At 48.8% G+C, this 23155-nt stretch overlaps 1 protein-coding gene across 1 annotated transcript in view; it reads right to left on the bottom strand.

The window, feature by feature from the left end:
• Positions 1-23155, bottom strand: part of SATB2 (SATB homeobox 2) — a 105672-nt gene that overhangs the window by 22703 nt on the left and 59814 nt on the right. Inside the window, exons 6-8 of the mRNA XM_080346906.1 lie at positions 19279-19751; positions 10858-11070; positions 7248-7403 (exon numbers count right to left, since the gene is read on the bottom strand). Coding sequence (XP_080203032.1) covers positions 7248-7403; positions 10858-11070; positions 19279-19751 — 842 coding nt within the window. The remainder of the gene's footprint in view (positions 1-7247; positions 7404-10857; positions 11071-19278; positions 19752-23155) is intronic.

Genomic DNA, 23155 nt, shown 5'->3' with positions numbered 1-23155 from the left:
CTCCAGCGAGGAGACACGACGTGCACAGCACCACACGAGGAGAGAACGCTGAGGATGCTGTCAACGCGCCTCGCCGCCTCCTGTCCAAAGATTTTACCTGGTAGCTTTATAACCCATCGTTTTCGCGCTGCCGCTCAGCACTGCGACACCATTTTGACAGGCACTTTACAATACCTAGAAGATGCAACGTTAGAAACATTTGGTAGAAGAAGGAACCAGAACGCTATTTTTCCGACTGAGCGAGCTGAGCATCACCGGCCCACACCGGGGGTTTTTTAGTATTGCCTTTTATTTTGTGCAACAACTTGTAAGCCATTGACAACTTCTCCCGTGCACTCTAAACCCCGCATATAATATCATAAGCCCTTGTTTGTCTTACTCTCCACTGTGTCTTCTGCCTTCACCACCACCCCCCCCTCCCAAAAAAAAGGCAAGATTTGATTATCTCCGCTGCATCAGCCAAGACAGCAACACCAGCTGTTCTCATTGTGCAGCCTCTTCCTCACGGCCTACATGTTAATAACCTGATCATTCCATTTTCTCCTTCAACTGCCGGCTGCAGCACAGCGAAGAGACAAAAACCCAGGCCCATCTGCAGCAGCTGTAGGCACTGAACTGTGAAGCCACCGGGGATTTATAAACTAATCTGTAACACAACACTGCCTTGTTTTTACAAGTAAGAGGCCACATTTGTGCAGACCTGATCTTTTCTTGCAATAAACTAGGAGGGTTGGGGAGGGGGGCAAGGATGAAAACAAGATATCTAATCATTTACTTGGTAAGAAGAAAAATCTATGTTATATTTTCAAAGTATTTTGGCTGGTACTCGGGTAATCTCTCAGCCAGGTGATGGATGCATTTCAATGTGGTTCGGCCACATCCCTCGCCCTCGGTTCTCCTTTCTCGCTTTCCTCCGCCCACAAATCTCCCCAAACTTTCTCTCCTTTAGAGAATAGACAGGAAGAAAATGTCCCCGCTCCACGGTTTCCTCAGGGGTTCCTCCGTACAAAGAAAACCAGCTTTGAAACGGAAAATAAACCATCTGCGGAAAAAAAACCCGAGGCTGCCGTTTCCCCCTGCTTGCCGTGATCGGAACAAGTGTCCAGCTGCACTCGTGCCAACGTTCCGAGCAGGTACGCTGAACCTCTCCCGGGGGATACGCTGCGGCGCGAAGACCAGAAAACACACCCCGAAACACCAGAGCCCAGTAGGGGCAGACCCAGCTCCCTTCCCAAAGTCCGTCCCGCTGACTGCGGCGCTGTGATTTATCTGTCCCGTTATAATCAGCGCTCATTACAATCACTTAGAGCAACACTCCAGGCCTCATTACGGCCTCGGCGCTCGCTGCCATTAGTCTCCAAGAAGGATGGCGCTTCCATTTGCCTGGCAACATGAGAGGTCCTGACCTCGGAGCTATTACGGAGCAGATTAGACCGCGGTGTGACCATGTGTGCAGACACGAGCAAACCAAATTAATTTCTGGCCCAGGGAGGCACCCGGCGAAGGCCCCGCCGTCCCCAGGACACCTGAGAACTTCTCCATTCCCCAAAGGACGGCAGCTAATGGCACGTTTAAAGGAGCCTGGTTCTGAAGGTGAAGCACATCCGCGGTATTTAGAGAGATATTAATCCACTTTCCCCACATAGTATTTGCTTGGCTGATCAGATTAAGGGATCCAGCCCTCACCAGCACACCCCCGCCACAGCAGGCCCCAAGAAATCTGTGATACTTCACAGCCTCAGACATATTGCACCATGTGTACCCAGCTGCTACAATAATTAGCTTATGAATGTATCAGCTGGTTCTGTGATTTTTATAAATAATAACTAACCTACAGAGCAGAAAGATTTTTCATGAGTCTAATATTAGCGCGGAATTGCAAAAGGGGGTGCGCCTAACTCGGAATTGTCATTGTGCTGAACGCCGCGTCTGTCCTTTCCTCGCTCTTCTCCTACCCTGCCCTTTATTTATTCGAGCGTTGGTGCTTTCGTTCAGGACCCCCCAGTCCATCTATGGGGCTGCTCATCAGGCGAGAGGTTCACAGCATCCCAGAATGTTATGGATTGGAAGGGCCCTGGAAAGCTCATGCAGTGCAATCCCCCCATGGAGCAGGAACACCCAGATGAGGGGACACAGGAAGGTGTCCAGGTGGGTTCGAATGCCCCCAGAGTAGGTTCGGCTCATAGGTGAGAAAACACCGCGCGTGTTCCTAACGATTGCGGGTAACCGCCTTCCCCGTGCGCAGATGAAAAGTCTGCATTGGCTTTTTGTAATTATTTATTTAACTAACCCAACACGCCATCCAAGAAAGTTTTGCAGTACCAGGCAAAAGGAAAAAAAAAAAAGAAGTGTAAATGTCAAATAAAACAGTGACAGATGACAGTATTCTCTATTGAATAGCACCGTTTCCTCGTGCATGTTCAATGAGAACTCATGAATTATTAATGCGCAAATCTCCTTTTTCTGTTAAAAATTTCAACTTGGGGTTTGTTTTTTTTTTTGTTTTGTTTTTTAAATCATTTTCTTCTATTTATTTCTTTGGGTCTGTGTATGTTACACAGAGAATTATTTCCTTTAAGAAATGCTAACATACAGAGAATTCTTGGAGCTACAGCCATTCACAGTGAGTTTCCATCTATAGCTACATTTACTGGCATCGAGACGGAGAAGTGAAGGAGGAGAAGCTATCTCACCACCTTTTCCCCCGCTCATTCACAACATCTGAGCTCACTGCATCGCAAGCAAATCCAAATGTAACGAATTCCCAGATCTGAGCTCACTGCATCGCAAGCAAATCCAAATGTAACGAATTCCCAGATCTGAGCTCACTGCACCCCAAGCAAATCCAAATGTAATGAATTCCCAGATCCGCGGCACCACCGGGTCACCGGGAGGCTCCAGATGTGCCAGTGTCAACATGGGTGGCAGGACCCGGCCCTTAATGTTGGCTTCTACGGTTCTCAAATGGGAATGTCTTCCATTAAAAATAAGAGGAGGAAAAACCAGCACAATTAGAGGATGCTTTTGGCTCTGCAGCCGGGCACACCCAGTGCTTGTGGTTACGAGGAATTCTGCTCAGAACTTCCTCCGTTTCACCCCAAAACTTCCAGAGGCATCGAGAAGGCAGCCCGAGCGAGCTCAGCAAAGAGCGCTGCCCTCTATTCCTGTTGTTCTCAGGTGGCAAGAGAAACGTTTTTAAGCATTTTATTCGATATAACAAATAATATCACATTAATGTCCTATTTTTAACCTCCCTCGCAGTCTCCTAATCAAATACATTTCCACATAGCTAAGCAAACAACAACAAAAATCTGCAGGAAGCCGGCAGCTCCCATTGTGTTCTTCTGCCATTAAAGATGCAGCGCGCTCACTGCACCGAAGCGCTGGCCTGGGCGCACCAGCCGCCTTCTCCTCAACTTATTAATAATAATAATAAATAACAATACAGCTATTTTTCTGTGCTGACATTTTCTAGGGTCTCCAGTGAAAGCATGAGTAGGCAAATGAAGAGTTTTTAGTAAGAGTGATTCAGGGATAAACCTCAAAAATAAATGTAAAAGGTCATTTCCTCACCCACATCATCAGTGCGGAAAATGTCAACATATGTGACAAAAGGAAAAAAAGAAAATAAACCAGCAATGATCGACGCAAGTCTTGAAGGATTAGGAAAGAAATGCTGCATTTCCAAGAGAAAACTCCCTTCCTAGCTGGGATGACGGGACAAACTTCCCCGGGCTCTCTCCCCTCCGCTCGGCTTGTGACGCTTTGCAGCGCCAAATGAGCCACAGAATATTCAGCTCTTGTTCCTTAGTCGCCAAACTCTCCTTCCGTGAATCCAATAAGTGTCTATTAAAATAAATAAACCCCCTAATGATTCGAGATAACCTAATCACGAAAGCTGAAATGGATAAAAGAGTAACTGTAATGGAGAGTTCTGTCATGGCTTCAGTGCATTCTTGATGAGGGCCAGGGGAGGGGGACTGAGCACAAGGAGATTTCCTCGGAGCACTTTCATGCAGTTCAAGGTTAAGCGCTCAACAGCCTGGATTCCCTGAAATGCTTGATACTTTTCCTCCCCCCAAAACTCAAGGCACGCTGCAAAGCACTTTGATGAGGGCCAGTTTCTCCCTAGGCTTATAAAACACCACAAAATACAAGCAAATGAGCGAGGTACGTGAGCCACACCGTCTCTTAGGTGGTAGGGAACAGCAGGGCTGCTCGCAGCTCTGGGCGGCGGAGGGAAGGATGCTGCGCGCTGGGGATATTTCCAGCGTGCCAAGTTCAAACTCGCTTCTTCCCGCGCTGCAGAGGAAATGTGGGCTTGTGGTTAGGGCAAGGGGCCCACCCGCAGCTCCCCGGCTGCCAAGGGCTTCCCCAGCAAAGCCCCAGCTCCACAAGTGCCGCAGACATCGGCCTGGATGGGGGTCACGCTGGGAATGTGTGTGGGAGACTGTAAAAACCAACCTAACGTCCAAAGGAACTCCAAAGAAAATCCACGTTTTGTCAAGGAGAGAAAAGTTTAGTGCTGGGTTAATGGTTGGACTCGACAATCGTAAGGGTCTCTTCCAACCAAAACGATTGTGTGATTAAGGAGAGTCTCCGACCTTGGGAGAACTGCGAGAAGACCTGTCTACACATTCACACGAGCTTGCCCACGGGCAAATCCTGGTGTTCCGAACACACTCAGAGACGCTCCCGAGGTGCTGACACAGGTCCTGGGTTGCACCAGGTACAGGCCCAAGGGCAGGAGCAGGTGGCAGCCCCAGAGAACACCGCGTCCAGCGGGCACGTTGCTAACAGCTGGCAGCCACAGCTGGACGACAGCTTGGGAGGCTGTTTGGAGAGCGCCGAGCCCCGCAGGTCCTGCTGCCTTCCAAAACACGCAGGGATGCGCAGCACTGCACAAACAAGACTAAAAAGGTCCGGATACAGGTTGTAAGGGATAAAATGCATATCAAGGCAAATAAGTCAGTGTCTAAAATGAATGGCTTGAGAACCTGAGGAAGGTTTACACCCTTAAAGAAGTCTCACCATACTACCTTGGTACCGCTGTGAGGCCTCGTTCCCTGCACTTACATTGACTGGAGAGCTCTGTGATTTGTAACCTCATTTTCTAGCAGCTGCCCTTGCCTTTAGTTGCTGAACTGAGACTCTGCAACGACTTAAGAATAAAGATGGCTACTTGTTAAATTAGAGGTCAATTAACTCCACCAGCAGACGATGCCGCTTGCAATAACCACTCTCAGTGGGTACCACTCTTCCTGTACAGAAGACGAAATGAAGCCTCCACTGGCTCCGGATGTTTTCTCAAGTACATGACATACAACCCTGCGTATAAAATGTCAAAACAGCCCTGTCGGAGATTCACTGGCTGCTAAAACTGCGAAGATCTCACAGCACCGTGGATTGCTGTTGACAGAACAGCAGCGCCCAACATAACACACGCCTTGTTAGCAAACTGGAAGCGTCTCAGTACTCTGGGGTGAGGGAATAATAGAGAAAGGCAAGGCAGCGCCAGCCAGGCCTGCGGAGAACAGCAAGTGAACGAACCTTGGCGGACGGTCCAAGCAAACCCTCAGACTGGCTCCTTTCCCCCCCTTTTTCAAGCTCTCACTTCTGCAAAGATGGGCAAGCGTTCAGTGAGCACATCCCACCACGGAACTGCTGAAATCAGCAGCACCCTCCCCAAAAACACCCACAGCCGTCGCTGCTGAAGAAAGAAAACCTTCACGTGCATGCACTCTGCTTTAAATAAGAACATTTGCACATCCTGGTCCTTAACCTTTTGCATCTGGCTTTCAAAATCTGCCCTTTTTTTCCACGTGCAAGGCTCCGGAGCGTATTTTTGTCTCGGTGTTGGTACGCAACGCTGCCGGAGAAGCGCACTCGAGCTGGCACCGACTGGTGAGCCACCCGAATTATTGTTGGGTGGTTCAGCCCCTCTCTATTTCAAGAAGCCTCTGGGTATAATGACAGGAAGCTCGCAGGCAATTTGAAGCCAAACCTCAGAGAAACTGGCATTAAACCGTGTTAAACACGCCTTATTAAAAGCTGTCCAGTCCGGATTCTGGGTGGAACTTTGATATCTGCATGGAGTAAAGAATAAGGGGCACGTCTGCAAAATCAATTGTGCAGTTTTTATATTTACTGCACGTTTACCACATATGTCATTTATTACACAGTGGAAAACCGTTAAATGCACAGTAGTTGTGCCAAGTGGCATTATGCTTTTAACAGCTTTATTCGTTTAACAGCTCCAGTTCTCATTATATTTTGCCATGTGGTACATGAGATTTTTATGCATTTAACAGTTTAAGAGGGTTCCATGGTATTTTCCTTTTATGTATTTCATACTGCGCCTGGGATTTTGTCGGGGGGTAGAACGGCCTGTAATCCCTGTACCCTGACAGGAGAAAGCAAAAGGCAAGGAAAATCAATGATTAAATGAGGAAAACGAATCAGGCCACCACGTGTCAGGGCACAAATAGGTCTAAGAAAGACAAGGCTCTCCCACGTGCTTCGATAGCCTTCGATGCTTTGTTTCTATGCCTCTCAAGCCACTTTCTGCCCTTCCTACAAAAACTGCTGTCTTCCTTCCTTTCCACCCCAAACCCTTTCTGGTGCACTATATTTTTTTAAAGAGTCGGATGAAATTTTTAGATTAATGGATTTCTCTTTGAGAATTTCACCCCGGACTAGGTTTGCCCGCATGTATTTTTTACACCCAAGGTGGAAATTAATCCAGGAGAACTCACCGCAGCGCCTTTTTGTAAAAACGATCGGATCCGATGTGAATTATTCACACGGCAACACCGTGTGCAGCACACGCAACACGCAAGAAAAAGGAAACACTTGCCTAATATGTGGTTTCCCATTGCTTTCCCTCAGTTAATCACTTAAGAAAACAATTTCTTTCCCTGCCAGATGAGAAGGATACCATCATTTTGAAAGCCCTCGTCCCACTAGCAGAGGTGTCAGTTATATATCAGAAGCAGGAGAAAACATGCATGTTTGTACAAAAGGGGAGAAGCAGCTTGGCTGTGAGCTGATGCTCTGCCTGTTCTACAAGGGAAAAGGAAACCACTTGAGCAGGCAAAAGCCAAAAACACGACAGGTTCCCCGGAGATGAAGATTATTATCGTAGGAACAGATGTATTTTTACTGGTGGGAAGAGGAGACGGGTCTAGTTCCAACCCCGGAGTTTGCTTTAAAAACAAACCCCCCAAAAAAGCCCCTTTCCCACTCACCTGACTTTTATTGGCAGCCACTTTGGCAAACAGAGCCTGCGATACCTTGGCCCGTTTCATCTCCTGTTGGATCTCGTCGTAAATGGCAGCTGTGATGTTGACGTTGGCGCCGTCCGCCTTAATGGGGAGGTCTGTTGTCGGTGTCGAGGTTTTGGCCTACCGAGAGACCATGAAAATAATAATTAAAAAAGTGCTGCTTTCAGCCCAGCCATCTGTGCAGAAATTATCAAAGGATTTCAGTCAGCTGATGCCAAACTGCATTAGCTACAGAGGGACACTTCCTGTCCATTATTCTAATCAGGTTAATTGTGATTGGAAATAATTGCGGCGCATTCCTATAGGACACGCAGGGCCCCGTCAGCTCTGCCCCTGTCCCTCTGCGTTCATCCAGAGGACGGGTACCCAGGGCCGAACTTGGCTTTGGCAGCTCCTCCTGAGGAGGCACCAGCCCCTACCTGCTCCCCCCTCGCTAAAAGTCGCCTACACCTTGGAGGGAGAGCCAGTTCTCCCAGAAAAAATGAGTAAATGGGTAGAGGTCTCTAAATAATAAATTATTACTCAATTTAATGCACTCCCTCAAGTCTCCCTCATCCTTTATTAAAACTATACGTATGTCATTTGAGTATGTATGGCTTCCCAGCCTCATCATCATTATGCTAGCCAGACAGTCACCTAATTTCACCTAGGAAATCAGTGGAAATGAAAGGAAAAAAAAACACCCCAAACAACCACATTTCATAAAGCTGGGCTTTGGCATGCCTTTGATCTGCTGCCCTCGTTCTCCTAAACTCATATCGAGATTTTGTGTATTCCGCTGCACTCCTTTTAATTGAATGATTTCCCATCAGCTTCTGTGACAAATGAAGGACAATAACGGATGCTGCCAGCGCTTTCCCCGCGCTGGACTACCCTGCAAGGCTTCTATCGATAAGTACAGCTGGGCAGGCTTGTTTCCGAGCCCTCGGCCGTCCCCAGAAGGTGTGTGCGGGTCAGGGATGCTCCTGGTACCCACAGCCCCTTGGGGAGATGCGCAGGCACCGGCAGAAAGATCTGTTTTCCCTTGAGATGGCAAGGTTTTAGCCAACAGAACAACCTAGGTGGCAAAGCTCACGCTTCCCGATAGATCCAAACCTCCCATAAACCTGGGTCACATTCAGATATTTGGGTCAATTTTAAACCTTTTCAGCTGGCTGCTGGTTTTGTGCCGGAGGTGAAGCCTGCTAGAGTGCATCTAATGTGAATTTTTAACCAGGCAGACATGCCCAAATGCCTATTTGTTAATGGGATGGGTAACTAGGCAAAACCAAACCTGCTGAACTTCTCTGTTGTGCTGTCCTCCAAATAGTCCTCTCCCTTATGTCTTTTTTGTACCAGTAACAGAGCCAAAATGAAGACAACAGTCTAGACTAATCACTCCTCCTACAGTTTCCAGATAAAAAATAGTAGGATACCGGGTTGGAAGGGACCACAACGATCATCTGGTCCAACCTCTCCAGATAAAGCTTTAACCAGCATGTACCTTCTCCCTTTCCTGCCCCCAAGCCCAGCAGAGGTTCCTCTGGGCTTGTTCCCCGCCCGTCGCAGGCAGGACAAGGGTAAGAAAGGGATTAATACTGTGGGGAGCAGAAGAAAACAACAAACAGATCATGGGAAGGAAAAGCACTGCTCAAGTCTGTCAGGGCTCATTTAATGGAGCTTAATTTTACCAAAGGCCCTGCAGCGCTTTGATGGGCGTAAAATAAACCTTGGCCGAGGCTGCAGCCTTTGGGCAGCGCAGCAGCCGAGGTCACCATGGCCTCAAAGGCCGTTCTGGAGGCCTGAGATCCTGAGAAGAACAAAATTAGCACGTAAGAGAAAGATTTAAAGTCCAGCTCTGTCCTGCCTGGGTCTCTGATACTGCTCCACAGCCACAGGGCGGAAGAAAGGCTGCCCTACATACCCTGAAAGCCGGTTTAGTTTTATTTCATCATCAAAACAGGCAGGGCAAATACCAAACCGAGATATCACAGTCAATAAAATAAAGTATTTTATGGTAGAGGCCTAGATTCAAAAACCGGTCTTGATGTTAAGGAGTTTGCTGTTATTTAAATGTCTCCCTGCAAACAGTGTGGGGGGAGAAAGCAGCAGATTGTGTTTGCAGCCCCCGCGCCAGGGCGCTGACACCAGCCATGCCCAGGGCCTCTGCCCTGCAGCAATCGCAGCCCTTTGCTGGGGCCGCTGGCCCTGCTCACCCTGGGGGACACCCCGCGAGGGCATTTCAGGGACACCGAGCCGGCTGCTGTGCCGGCGCGTCTGCCGAGCTCTGCTCCCACCCAGCATCCTTCCACAAGGAGTGATCCGTATCTATGGAAACCACATTTCCAACGCCATTCCAGCCTCTCCTCTGGCACCCAAAGGCAATTCCCGAAAGGAGGGCGCAGCTCTGGGGTAGGGACGTACCCACGATACTGCCGGGAATGGCTGCGTTGCGGCCGAGGATGGAATTCGCCTCCTCAGAATAATCCCGGGCATATGGCGACGCGCAGTCGCCGCGCTGCCTGCCCGGGAGCTGGGAAGGAGCCTCATCTGCAGGGGTGTCCCAGCTGTCAGAACAGCACCTGGGCTGATGGGCACGGCCCCGCGGAGCGCTGGGGACAGGGGACGCGAGCAGCGGGGGACACCGACCTCCACGTGCTGCCGAGCAGAAACCTCGCAATGCTCTGCTGGGCTCTTCAAGCCAATATAAGGCTTTCTAATTCCAGAGTATGGTTTTCTAGCAATGCTCTTAAAAAGGCAGGTCAAATTTCCATTATTTTAAACTAGCTGAGGCTAGAATGTAGGAAAAATGCCATATTTCAACACAGGACTGAGATGCAGCAACAAATCCAATGTTTACTCTCACTGGATTGCATCTAACCTCTCCGTTTCCTTCTGTTGTTCAATTTTAGTTGTGTCGCAATAAATGTAAGTAGGAATAAGCTAATTCTTTCATTAATAAATACAAATGCACAAAGTGGATACACTACTTGAACATTAAAATAGTTGGCTTTATAATTTATTTTCACTGAAAACTAAGTAAAAAAGAGTTATACAACGAGTTTCCCACGTGATAAAAATTCAGTGTCAAAGCAGGATATGCCTGCTTTCAGTGCAAAAGAATTCATGTATGGTGGTGAAGTGCACACTGATGCCAGGGTCCAACCGAACCAGCCCAACAGCTCCAACACACCTTCCTAAGTTTGGATGGGACTCCCAAGGGGGACGATATCAGGGTGCGGTTTGTGGCTCTTCTCTCTTAGCGCAAAGGAACAACCTACCCAGCAGCACGTTAATACCCACGCGCGGTTCAGCCAAGGAGACGCCAGCTGGTGTGGAGCTGCAGAGCATCCTCTTCCTGCTGTACACTAATTATTATCCGTGTAAACCTCTACCTCAAGCACCGTGACAGAATACGGAGCACGCTAACTTCTAGCAACGTCTATTTAATTCACTGTTTGCTACCTACTTGTTAGTGCCACACATACAAACCTCTCCACAAGCCCAGAAATGCCCTCTGTGCTCTGCAGAAGTTAATGCACACAGATAAAGAGGAGCCCGCGCAGCACACGGGTCGGGAGACATCGCATCTTACCTGGGGGGTTCTGGAGGAGCTGGGGCTGCTGGCGGCCGAGGACACCATGCTCACGTTGGGGTTCATGCTTCTCTCTCTCTCGTCCTGATAGATCCGATCCCGCTCCGAGTCGGGCAGGTTGAGGAAATTCTGCATCGCCCGCAAGTTCACCAGCAGGGACTGGGAAGCTGTGCGAGGGTCTTCTTCTTTACGCAGGATCTCTGACAACAAGCCCTGGTTCAAAACACAAATAAAGCCCAGTCATGTGTTTGCCTTCTTCTTTTTCTTTTCAGTTTGTTTAGTGTAACCAGCTGGGTTGCAACACTCAGAACCTACATCAGAATCTCATGGGCTCTCCCAGAGGGGATGTTTTGCAGGGAAGTGTTTGTCTTCTGGGGGCTGGGGTTTATTTTGGGACTGTCCTATTCTGGCACTGTAAGAAGCCTCTGAGTATGGAGATTCTGGATAGGAAGGTAGGTGCGTCGGGTGGAAAAAACTGCAGATACCATCAGGTGCTTGCTGCAAATATTTTAGGAGCTGTTAGATGTCTCTCTTTTCACTTGAAGCTAGGAACACTTGGCAATCCTGCTCATCTTCGACAAATCTGCCAAGGTTGGTAAATTTAGTTTCGACATTTAAACAGTGCGGGGGGTGTATAAAGAAAAACGTTTGGCTGGTTTTCGATGCTACAGTCCGTTCATTTTGGTTCGGACAGTCATTTCCAAGAGGAGAAAAACAGAGCAATAATAAAGCCTTATAATCTAGCTTTGGGTATTCAGCCGGGTCTTCCGTGCCTCATTTTAAAATGCCACGGGCTTCGCATTGCAACCATGAACGAACACCATATTCATGCAGTTTTCATAGGAGCCATTATTCTAGGAGGTAACCGCCGCAGCACTTGCACACACACCAAAAGGACACGACAGAACATCGAACACTCAACAGCCACAGTCAAGGCTGCCTCCTTTCTCGTGAGAAAAACATCCCTAGAAATCAGCCACGCAGCCAAAATGCTGCAATATTCAGTCTTAGTTTATTTTCTTCTGTATGGGAGAGCCTCCTCCAAAAGGCCTTGGTACAACACTGCCGCTACGCTCGGCCAAATAACCAAGCACCAGCGTTTTCAGGGTGTATTGGTCTTATTTACCAGACTTCCCCAAAAAAACAACCGACCAGCCGTGCCTTGGACAATACAGCAAGTCCCTATGATAATTTTCCCGTCAAATCAGTGGAAAATTCTCCAAATGCTGTAATAAATGCAATATCAGTTCCACAAATTCTCACCTTTCTGGGTCTTCTAAAGGATACGTAACTTTGTTTTTTAAAGATCAGCTTCAAAATTGCATGGGTTTAGGTCAAAAGAAAGGCACCTGAGAGCTACTGGAGCTGACTCCAAGCTTTTCCCCATCTTAACCTGGCTACATTTATGGCCCAATTCCAGCATCTCAGCAGAAACACAGGTGGCTGCCCCACCACCAGGAGCTCCAGCTGCTCCTCCTCGTGCTCCCCACGGGGAGAACCTGCCTGCAAAGAGGGTTTGGCTGCAGCTCCTCCAAGTGCTTTGGCAGCTCCAGAACCACGTAAACACCAATGAAGGGTAAGGAAACTGACCCAGAGGGAAAAACCTGCGATGGAAGATACACAACGCTGCTAAACAACAGTGGCCAGATAGCTGAGTGATAGGGCGGGACAATAAAAGTATCTCGAGAGCAATAACGTTTACAGCAACATAATTCTGAGCTACTGAAGTCTACACAAACTAAGCAGCCAGTGACATTATAAAAAATAGAGTGATATTAAATAATCTGTTCAGCCTTTTTGTCACCTGCAACAAATTAGCCTTTCAATATGCAAAACATCTTCCTCCCAGAAAAACAAATGACCGTGATTTCATTTAATTGTAATTTAATCACGCGTAATGTACTTTTTAAAGCGATACACACCAGGTGTGTGGCGAGGAAACCGGCCCAGCCAGACGAACCCAACCCTTCTATGTTTGAGAAAAGCCTAAAGGCAGCCAGGGCCTGTTTGCATTTCTGCACATGATGGTTCTGCTGGAGGGGGCGAGGGGGGGAAACCCACAGCATCCGTACATTGCCTATAAAATTCCATTGGCTCCGGATACATTTTAGGACGTCTATAATATCTTGGCTTTTCCAATCCTGTGCATCATTTTTAAACCAGTTGCTGCAGAGAATCAGAATCATGGAATCATTTGCACTCATTCTATGAAACCCCCTTTGTGAACTCTTTTGTTTTTATGAACGACAGGATAAGATCTCCGTGGGACAGCAAACTTAAATAAACCTAACTGATGTGCTAAACCTCAGTTTTTACCTTCTGCATAAGGAGATTATATATCTAAGAAGGGTTGAAACAGCATAAACACTTTTTTCATGCCTTCGGTTTCTTTGTGCCTCTCCATAGGTCAGCCATTGCCAAAAGCAACAGCGAAAATGCTGAAATACTAGAAAAATATTGCTCCTGCAGTACTTAAAGCTCTGAGTACTTTAAGCCCAGTACTTGTGACTGACAGCCTCGATAGAAAAGATATTCTGCTCCCCATCAGGTGTAAGGGCGGCTCTGATCCGGATCAGAAATCAGGGGTTTACTCAAATCCAACACGTGAATCTTCCGAGTGAAGCTCTCGGCACACGGGGCTGGTTGGGTATTTGTTTGCCTCTCCGCATTCAATCCAGGTCCCCCCTTCGATATTTTCTTCTGGGCTGAATAAGAGACATTCAGCAGTTCTACAACCCCTTCTCGTTGCTGCTGAGCACACAGCACCGACAGGAACCGCTGCCCCAAGCACCCGTGGCCTTCAGAGGGCTCCAGCTCCTTTGCTGCTTGGTTCCCATTCCCTGGCATCTCCTCCCAGCTCCAGCTCGGACGTGAAGCAGAAGCGCTGGATGTCTCCTAGAAATGCCTCTCCTGGCAGCGTGGCCAAGTCCAATTTTGCTCAGCAAAACTGCCTTAGGCAAACAGTGGAAATTTCAGCGTGGTGAGCCAAGCCAGGCACCTCCACATCCACCGCACCACAGCTCCCATCACCAAAACGGCGTTTGCACCCTGTTCCCAACCAACTCTTCACAGGATCCCAGAGTGTCAGGGGTTGAAGGGCCCTGGAAAGCTCATCCAGTGCAATCCCCCCATGGAGCAGGAACACCCAGATGAGGTTACACAGGAAGGTGTCCAGGCGGGTTGGAATGTCTGCACAGAAGGAGACTCCACAACCCCCTGGGCAGCCTGGGCCAGGCTCTGACACCCTCACCCCCAACAAGTTTCTTCTCATCTTTAAGCGGAACCTCTCGTGCTCCAGTTTGCACCCATTGCCCCTTGTCCTGTCCCTGGTTGTCACCAGCACAGCCTGGCTCCATCCTCCTGACACTGCCCCTTTCCATATTGATCCCCAGGAATGAGTCCCCCCTCAGTGTCCTCTTGTCCAGCTCCAGAGCCCCAGCTCCCTCAGCCTTTCCTCACACGGGAGATGCTCCACTCCCTGCAGCATCTTGGTGGCTTTAACTCTTCTATCCCAATGGGCAAAACGTGTGGTGCCACGTTCGCATCAGTCTGTGCGAACTTCAGAATTCCGAGGACTTTGGCCAGTTTCCATGGGTGTGAGCGGAGGAGCAGCCGTCCCCTGGTGCCCTTCACCGCAGCGGAACACATCACACCAGTCCCTCATTTACAGGAAACCTCCTGCTCTCCACAGCCACTGCCGACAGCCGGAGTACAGGCATCAGGCTTAAACTCATTTAACTAACACTAAAACACACACCTCTCCGGAGAGAGCTGCTTAGGCACAAAGCACTTAGAGGCTGATTTCAATAAAACTTATACGGGGTGCAATGATGACAATTTGATTTTTATTATTAAAAATGAAGTGTTTAAATCCTCAAAGAAAACGCCTTTATTACATTAGTTTAATAAAGCCTCTTTTTTATTACGGTATCTCTTTTTATGAGGGAAGACGGGATGTGCGTGCGGAGCTGAACGTGGATGAACGGGGAAAAGGAGGCAGAGAAGCACCGGCCACCTGCAGCCACAGAACGCCACCATTTATATGGCACGCACGTCAAACCTTGATGGGGAAATACGCCAGCAAATGAGCAAGACGCAGAGCTTGTGCGCTCTGCAGAGCCGCGTGTGCGTCCCAGGCTCCGGACTCGTGAGCATCAGCTGAGCAGGCACCGCCGCCCCCGACCAGCACACGCATCTCAACGCCTGACTCACAGATCTTTTCATTCAGCCTATTGAATACAATTAAGTTAATTGAAACTGAAATTTCGGGCAGTGCAAAACCCGCCGTTGGAACAAATATCCCATGTACCGAAAATCTGCAATTTATTAAGTCAAGCACTTCCCTTGCAGACTTGCCGTCTTTCCCGTGAGTACAGCAGAACGCTGCTTGTGCCACATTGCACACAAGAATAAAACAAGCAGGCAACATGAAAGGGTTCCACGCAATAAGAGGGAGTTTTTAATGGGGAAAAAGAAAATAAATTTTAAAAAATCCCCCCAAAAAACTAAAGCCCTTGCTAATTGAGTCTGTGCACAATGGGGCAGCCAGCACAGCGATGAACGTAGCAGCACTGTCTCACCAGGTACCAGGCGGAGAATTAAACCCCCTCGTCCCCCTCTCACTGAAGTCCAAGGCAAAATTCTTTGCACAAGGAACTCTGCCCAGGATTTGTCTCAGAGATGGAAGCGCTGGTTATTTCAACAAACCGTATTTCTAATCTCGAAGGCTCTTAGAGGACCCAGCCGAGCTGGGTACACGCTGCCCTACTACGTGCAGGCTGGAAAGGCAACGCTGTCCCCCGGAGCTGCTCCAGGTAGCAGGGAGGGAGCAGAGACTTACACCAACCCCAACACGCTGGGGATTTTTTACCCACCTTTGTATCCGGCACCACAACTGCTTCACTCAAAAAGCCTCAGGTTCATGGATATTTCCCGTTTCTGTGGCTGTTCAGGAAAATAAGCACTGGCCACTCGCCCAAACATTTTACTAGTTTTGGCTACTATGTCAAAACATTGGCAAAACAAAGAAAAAAGATGCTTAAGGATAAAAAAACAGAAAGACAAAAGCAGAAGCATTCAGCCTCCAGGCTTTGCACTGGGCACCCCGAGCAGAGCAGCGGGTCCCTGAGCCTGGGATTTGGACTGTCTGGACTTACAAACAGCCTGAGCATCCACCCGGCAAAGCCGGACACCCGGCCTGCGGGACAGGACAGAGAGCACCTTCATCTTCCTTCTGTGAAGCTGGATGCAAGTGACCTGCTTCCCAGATGGGATTTTGCAGCACATCAGCACCTCCAGACTCGCTAAAAACTTGCCAGAGAAGGACAAGGTGAATTCGAGAGACCATCTTCAGGCATTGGCTTTAAAATAGCCCCCTTACTCCTGTAACCATCACCGCCTGCCTGTTTCTCAATACATCACAACCTGTGATACATAGTATTTGTCTAAGCGGGCTTAGACAAACCTGGTAGTGTGCACGACCATTTAAAATGTTTTGAAGGTTGTGTAGGAATTTCCTGCTCACTGGAAATGGTGTCATTAAAACCACCTTCAATAACTATATTGTCTTCTGCGTGTCTAAGAACTCTCTTCTGCCCGTCCGGATTGCTGAATAAATAAGCATTTAGATTCCACAGCAGGGTGAATTCAAATTGGGACATGGGCTCGCTAAATAGAAAATAAAAAGAAGGCGCAGAGGTTAGCCCAAGGCATTAACCGAAAATCCGGCATGCACTCTGCGAGGGTTTTTCACAGCCAGTTTCAAATACATCTTAAAACGTTTACTTTGGAATTTTCTGTGTGAAGGAAACCCTCTTTGTGGGCAGCATAGCCCTGCGGCTCCCTGGGCACCCAGCACCAACGAAGGTGCCTGGCCCAGCCCCGCCAGTCCTGCACTTTGTGTTCATTTGCGCAGACAACGCGGCCACAGGTGTCGGCAAATATCGTTGTCTTACCCTGGGAACTTGCAGCTTTTAGAAGAAGATTCAGATGTTCCCCAACCAACGTGCTTACAGCCCTGTTTCTGCCCCCGTCTCCCCGCGCGTACATGTGTCAGCCACTTGTTCCGATGGATTCAGCCTGGTTTGGATCAGAGCTTCCTCTACTTCATTTAACAGATTTGCTCAGATGGAAGGGTCCCAGGGGAGAAATAATGTTCATAAGAGGAGGGTTTTCAGCACTGAGTATGTAGGTCATTGGACTTTAAAATAAATTAGAGGATAGTTTATCTATTAAACAAGCCTCACAGTACATATTTTATGAAGCTATACTTAATTATAGGCCAATGTGCGCCACAGAGCTACCACAAAGGAAGATGAAGCGGTGGGCCATGCCGCAGTGATTAATACAATTATTAGGCGATTGTTGCACGGCATCCATCATTTGGTACCATCAGGAGAAACACCAGACTGCCGCTTTCTAAGGCTAGTTCTTCCTGTGAACTGCACCAACCCCAAACCTCTCCTGAGAGAAACCCCCACGTGTCTGTGCCCCACAGGGAGAGAATCATCAGAGGGACACACAAGGTGGCGAGAGCAGCCTTGAACTTGGACTTCAAGCGCCTCTCGCAGAGCTTGCGGCTCCACCACGGGGGTGTGGGAACATCCCACGTGCTCTGGTGTGCGGGGCAACGTCGATCGCCTTCTTAATACCCCACACAGTCTCTGGCACAGGGAGAGATTGATTGGAGTTGGAATTAAAAGCTGAGGATGGGGAAGCATAAATACAAACCTACACCCTGCTAGGGGGATGGCTCCTAGGGACATGATGCACTATTTGTAAGAGCTGCTGGTCTTCTCTTGCGAAGGCCCCATAGCCTAAGGAAACACAGCTGGGAGATGGGCAAGCCTGTCATGGGTGTTTAACACTTGCCTGGTCTGGAATTAGTGTCACGGACTGTACAGCACATCATATTACTTACAATGGAGGGCTAAGAAGTAGGTGAATTCTTTCCTGTTATAAAAAAATGTGTCTGATTTCGTGTAATGAAGTGATCGAAATTGGGGAGTTTTTTCTTTCAAAGAAAAGCTGGAGAAATTGGTGCGTCCTAAGACAAATGTCAGCAGGAGGACCAACAAAACCAGCAGTACTGGCACCCTGAATTACAGATCTCCTTTTATATACTGAGCACACACGTAAAGGGGCCGGAGGACGGAGCGTGACGTCCCATTTCCAGGTGCAGCGCTGCAGACAGCGCTCCCGCTGACCGCCCGCTCCAGTTCAGAGCACGTCGCTCCGTCAATACCATCTACCTGATTACACCGGGCCTTACATACAACGCGTTCAGAGCCCAAAGGGACGAAAAGCTTTTCCAAATTAAAAGAAGCATTTTAAAGAGGAAACACTCATACATTCCCATGTAGCATTCATTTTATATCCTCCAGGCTAACCCCAGAACTCAAAGTCACACTGACTGGAAGTGAATGTTTTTACTGAGTGCAGCCATCTTATGAATTTAACGGAATAAAGGAAGTAATAAAAATGTGCTCCATACTTCAATTAGTTCCCCTACAACATGGCATTTCCAAAATGGCAGTGCCAAAGAAAATCATTAATCCAGGAGAACAGACAAAGGCCCCGAGCGGGGCAAGGGACGGACCTCCAGGAGACACGCACACGGGGCCCTTCTCTTCTCTTGCCAGCAAAGCCCACCGCAAAGCCCAGCTCCTGACTGCACAAAACCAATTGGTACCAATATTAAATATTAAGCCACTTTCCATTTCTTTAGCCTTGTTACAGAGTATCCCAGCGGAGAGATGGCGGTTTGAATGCCCTGGGTGGTGTCTGGCAGCAGGATAAATGCCAATGGCCGGTCTTTCCGAACCCACCCTGGTCCTCCAGGCTTAACCTGACACTATTGTGTTATCATCCCAACGTATGCGTTTCACTGTGTGAGCGAGCAAACCCATATGTCGGGTGTGTGAAAGCAAACACAACCTGCAGCAAACGGCAAACGCCTTTCCCAGCAATTGGTCCTCAGGCCCAAGGACACGCGGCTCACAGGTTCCTCGTGGCAGTGGCCTCTGGTACCGGCTGTGGCATCACCTGAGCCATGGGAAGGAACCGAGGAAGCCACAGGAGCCCCAAGACACCTCTGACACTCTCTTGTCACCTCTTCCTGGCCATTAAGTGGGAGTAGATGTGGAAGTTTATAACCACGAAATGGAGCTCAGGGAAGAACTGAGACGAGCAGAATTTCTGCTGGAAAACTAAGCTGGGGTAACCGTGGGGTGACCACATGCAAACAAACAGCTGTTGTAGGAAGAAACAGTCCTGTCAGGGAGACTAAAGGAAAAACCAGAGGGTGCTCTGCCCTGCTTCTGTGGCACATCTCCTGCCCTCATCTGCAAAAACCATCCAGCCCCACAAGAGCCACCACTTTGCCCCCTCAGCACTTGTGGGTTATAGAACAGAAAGCGATACCTGTGTGCGGTTGAACGCTACTCTGGCAAACACAGCTTGAGACACGCTGGCCCTCTTCAGCTCGTCTCTGACTTGCTGGTAAATGTCTGGAGACACTTCCACCGAGGAATTGGCCGGCTCTGGTTTGACAGCTCTGGGGATGGGTGGGTGATTCAAGAACTGCTGGTTGATGGCCTGCGGGTGCTGGTGGGCCAAGAGCCGGCTGACGGCGATCTGCTGGTTTATCAGATGGGCCATCGCTATTTGCTGCCTCACCAGCTGCGGGCTGAGCTGCGGAGACAGGAGCCCAGGGTTTATCATTGTCTGCATCGTTGGCACTTGGTTTCGGATTGGAGTACTGTGGTGAATTTGGCCATGAGGAGACTGCTCGTTAGTTTTTCCCAAGGTTGCCAGCTGGTTGATATTTGGTAAGTGCATGGGACGTTGACCGAGAACACAATAGTCTGAAAGGTTTTCTCTTTCCACTCTTTCCACTGTCAAAAGAGAAAAATCAGGTTGCTGTCATTTCGGTTGGCACTCACAGGACGGTCAGGGTCAGGATTAGTGCAGGGGCTGCGCTCGGCAGCACCCGCTTTACTTGGCAAATCTACAACTGCATCAAAGCGTCACAGAAACGTAAGCAAAAGCAGCACAAACTCAAAGCAACAGCTGTAATTAACATTGTTTTGGACTTCGCAGGTGTCCCCCACTGCCCAGGACACCTCCTCGTCCGACAGATTCCCTCCCAGCCGCGCTTCCTAAAGAAACGAGCTCGGACATTCCCACTCACGCTGCCACTAACTTTTGGATTTGTCACAGCAGTCTGAATAACTTTGAAAAGGGGTGGATGTTTCAGAGCGGCTGGTACCTAAGGGGAGGAAAGAAACCCAAACTGGCATTCACGCCAACCCCACGGGCACCTTGGAGCAGCTTCTCCCGACCAACGCAGCAGCTCTCGCCTCTTCCGACAGAAACTCTGCCTGGCGTCGTGTGGATAAAGCACCGGAGGGGATCTGCAAGCCGTGGTTCCTACACACAGAGCCCCATGGCCCTGCACAGAGCCCTCGCAGCATCGCTGCATGGATGCTCAACTTGAAAGAAAGTGGCTTCGCTCTCTTAAAGAAACCCTTCGTTTGGCACAACAAAGCCCCATGTTCCCTACGTGACACCATGCGACACACAAAATGCACACACTGTAATTAAATATATCCATACGTATCATCCCTTTTAAGTATCTTCTGTCAGTATCTTTTCAATATCAGTATCTTTTCACGTAACTGATAAACTAACTGCGCATACCACAAAACCGAATTTCTCCTAAAAGTAGTATTTGAAATAGGAAATGAAGTTTTTAAAGCACATAAATAAAACCGTTACTTAGATAATGTTAAGTAATCAGAAGTCATTTTACAGGAGGTTGCAGGTTCCACGAGCCTCGCTGCATACAAATGGATAGGCATTTCTATATTGATCTGATACAAAAGTGTTCGGGGATGTGTATCATACAACCTGAACACTATTACCTGCTCCTTGTACTGCTCTCAGTGAGCAACACGACAGGATTGATTTCATAAATGCCATAATACCATTGTAACTTGTGTAATGATTAACAACTGTACAAGGCTTTGGACTCTTTTTTAAACCTTAATCTCTATAAAGCTTCGAACTCGCCACAGTCAGTGCTCAGCATGACAGTCACTGATGGCTTTCTGGGCTCCTTCAGAGCAGAATGAGAGCTCTCTGCACCTTCAGAGCCGATCTCAGAGCAGAGGGCTGAATTCTCACTGCCAGCAAACCCCCTGCAATCACTCCAAAGGCGCAGGAATTAACCTGATGGCAACAGAATAAAGGTGTTGCTTGGTGTATGTGGAGCATCCTACTAAGAGAAAATACCATCAGAACTACTCTCAGTCTTCATTTAAACTCCTGGCAATCTGGAGTTTCAGAAGAGCTGAAGTAAGTTCTGAACTATTTTGTAGCTGAAGAAACGCACAGAGAGTAAGTCAGTGAAACCAGCAAATTACTACTTGTTAGAACACAAAAACAGTAACCAAGTGTTTTTTGAAAACTTGGTGAGAAATAAATATAAATAACATTCACTTTCTGGGCTCAACTGCATTTGCCAAGTTGCCACCCACTCCTGACTTGAGTGCCAAGTTATAAGCCCCTATAAAAATGAAGTTTAAGATGAAAAGGCTGCCAGGCTGTTAATCTCTGTAGTGCTATTTGGTATTACAACCACACAGAGCCATCACCTGACTTCTATAGGTGCATTTTTCCCTTATTATCAGTTTCCTTTTTTTCAATCACATTAGACTATCCAGCCATGCATATACCCCCAATAAACAAGCCAGATTCTGGTCCCTTCAACCACTTCAATAATAAAAGGTTACCATTAGCAGTTACGCTGCATGGAAAAAATGTGCATTACTCAACTCCTCAAGCCTCTCTCCTCCTCTAGCACATCGCCCAGACCAGATTCCCAGTTGGCCTCTGGGAAGGACGGACTGGTAGGGCCCTGTGGGGCTGGACAGGCCAGCTTGCCAGCAATATGCTGGAACAAAGGGACAGAGGAGCCATGAGGCTGCTGTAACATCCATGTCCTGCCTCTCATCTTCTTGGGACAGGGTTTCTCCATCTGCATCCTCCATTTTCCATGTTCCTACCCCATTACAGCCTTTCGTTTTTCCTCCCATGATTGCTATTGCTCCACTCAAACTGGGGACGCCCTTAGAGCTCTTGGAGTCCTGTAAGAAACGGTTGCTACTTGAATATATCGGAATACAAAGCAGGGAAGACAGAGGAGCAGGACCTTAAACTGGGAAGGAAAGGGCTCCATGGACACGCGCTGTGTCCAGGTGCCGCTGACAAACTTCCTCTGCTAGCGGAATCATTTTGGTTGGAAAAGCCCCTCAAGCTCTTCAAGTCCAACCATAACCCACCCCTAGCTCTGCCCCACGTCCCTGAGACCCTCATGTCCGTCTGTCCAGCCCTCCAGGGCTGGTGACTCCAGCACTGCCCTGGGCAGCCTGTTCAATGCCCCACAGCCCTTTGGGGAAGAAATTGTCCCCCAGATCCAACCTCACCCTCCCCTGGCGCAACTTGAGGCCGTTTCCTCTGCTCCTGGCGCTTGTTCCTGGGGAGCAGAGTCCGACCCCCCTGGCTCCAAGCTCCTTTCAGGCAGTTCAGAGCTCAGAAGGTCTCCCCTCAGCTCCTGTTCTCCAGCTGAACCCCCAGGTCCCTCAGCCGCTCCATCACATTGTGCTCCAGCCCCTCACCAGCTCCGTTCCCTTCTCTTCACTCACTCCAGCACCTCCAGGTCCCTGGACCACAGGTCCTGTGCCACGCTCAGGGCACCCCAGCATCTCATCTGCCCTTCATCACCCTGCAACCTCTACAACATCTCACAGCACACTCAGAAACCAACATAATCCCCAAATGGGAGCAGCAAATTGTCATACTCCAATGCTCCTTTCTCTTCTTGTAATGATTACCACGTGTGCCAATGTATTTCCACTCCATAGTGAGGCAGAGGCTCCCTGGATACGGCACAACCCCAGCGCAGTGCCCGTCCCCTGCGCGATGCTCTCACCCTCTCCCCAGTCTGCCGTGCCCAGTCCAGCAGCTGCCGCTGTCCGCAGCACAATAGCTTGGGGTGGTCCGCATGCAACTCTCCACTGGAAACAAAACCAGCTCAAAAGATCTAAACTAAGATTTATTTCTCCACCTTCCCTTCCCCTCACCCTTTATTTTCACTGAGTTGTTAATAGGAACATTCTGACAAACAGCCTGTGGGGCATCTGGGGCTGCAGAGCGGCGCTGCAGTGACTGACAGCCCTGCAAATCAAATTCCTGCGCACAAGAAGGGACGCGGGGACACGCAGGACCCTCCAGCACC

This window comes from Nesoenas mayeri (assembly GCF_963082525.1).
Source record: "Nesoenas mayeri genome assembly, chromosome: 6".
Classification (NCBI taxonomy): domain Eukaryota; kingdom Metazoa; phylum Chordata; class Aves; order Columbiformes; family Columbidae; genus Nesoenas; species Nesoenas mayeri.
Note: the sequence above shows the minus strand (reverse complement) of the source record. Positions and strands in the feature narration are given on the sequence as shown.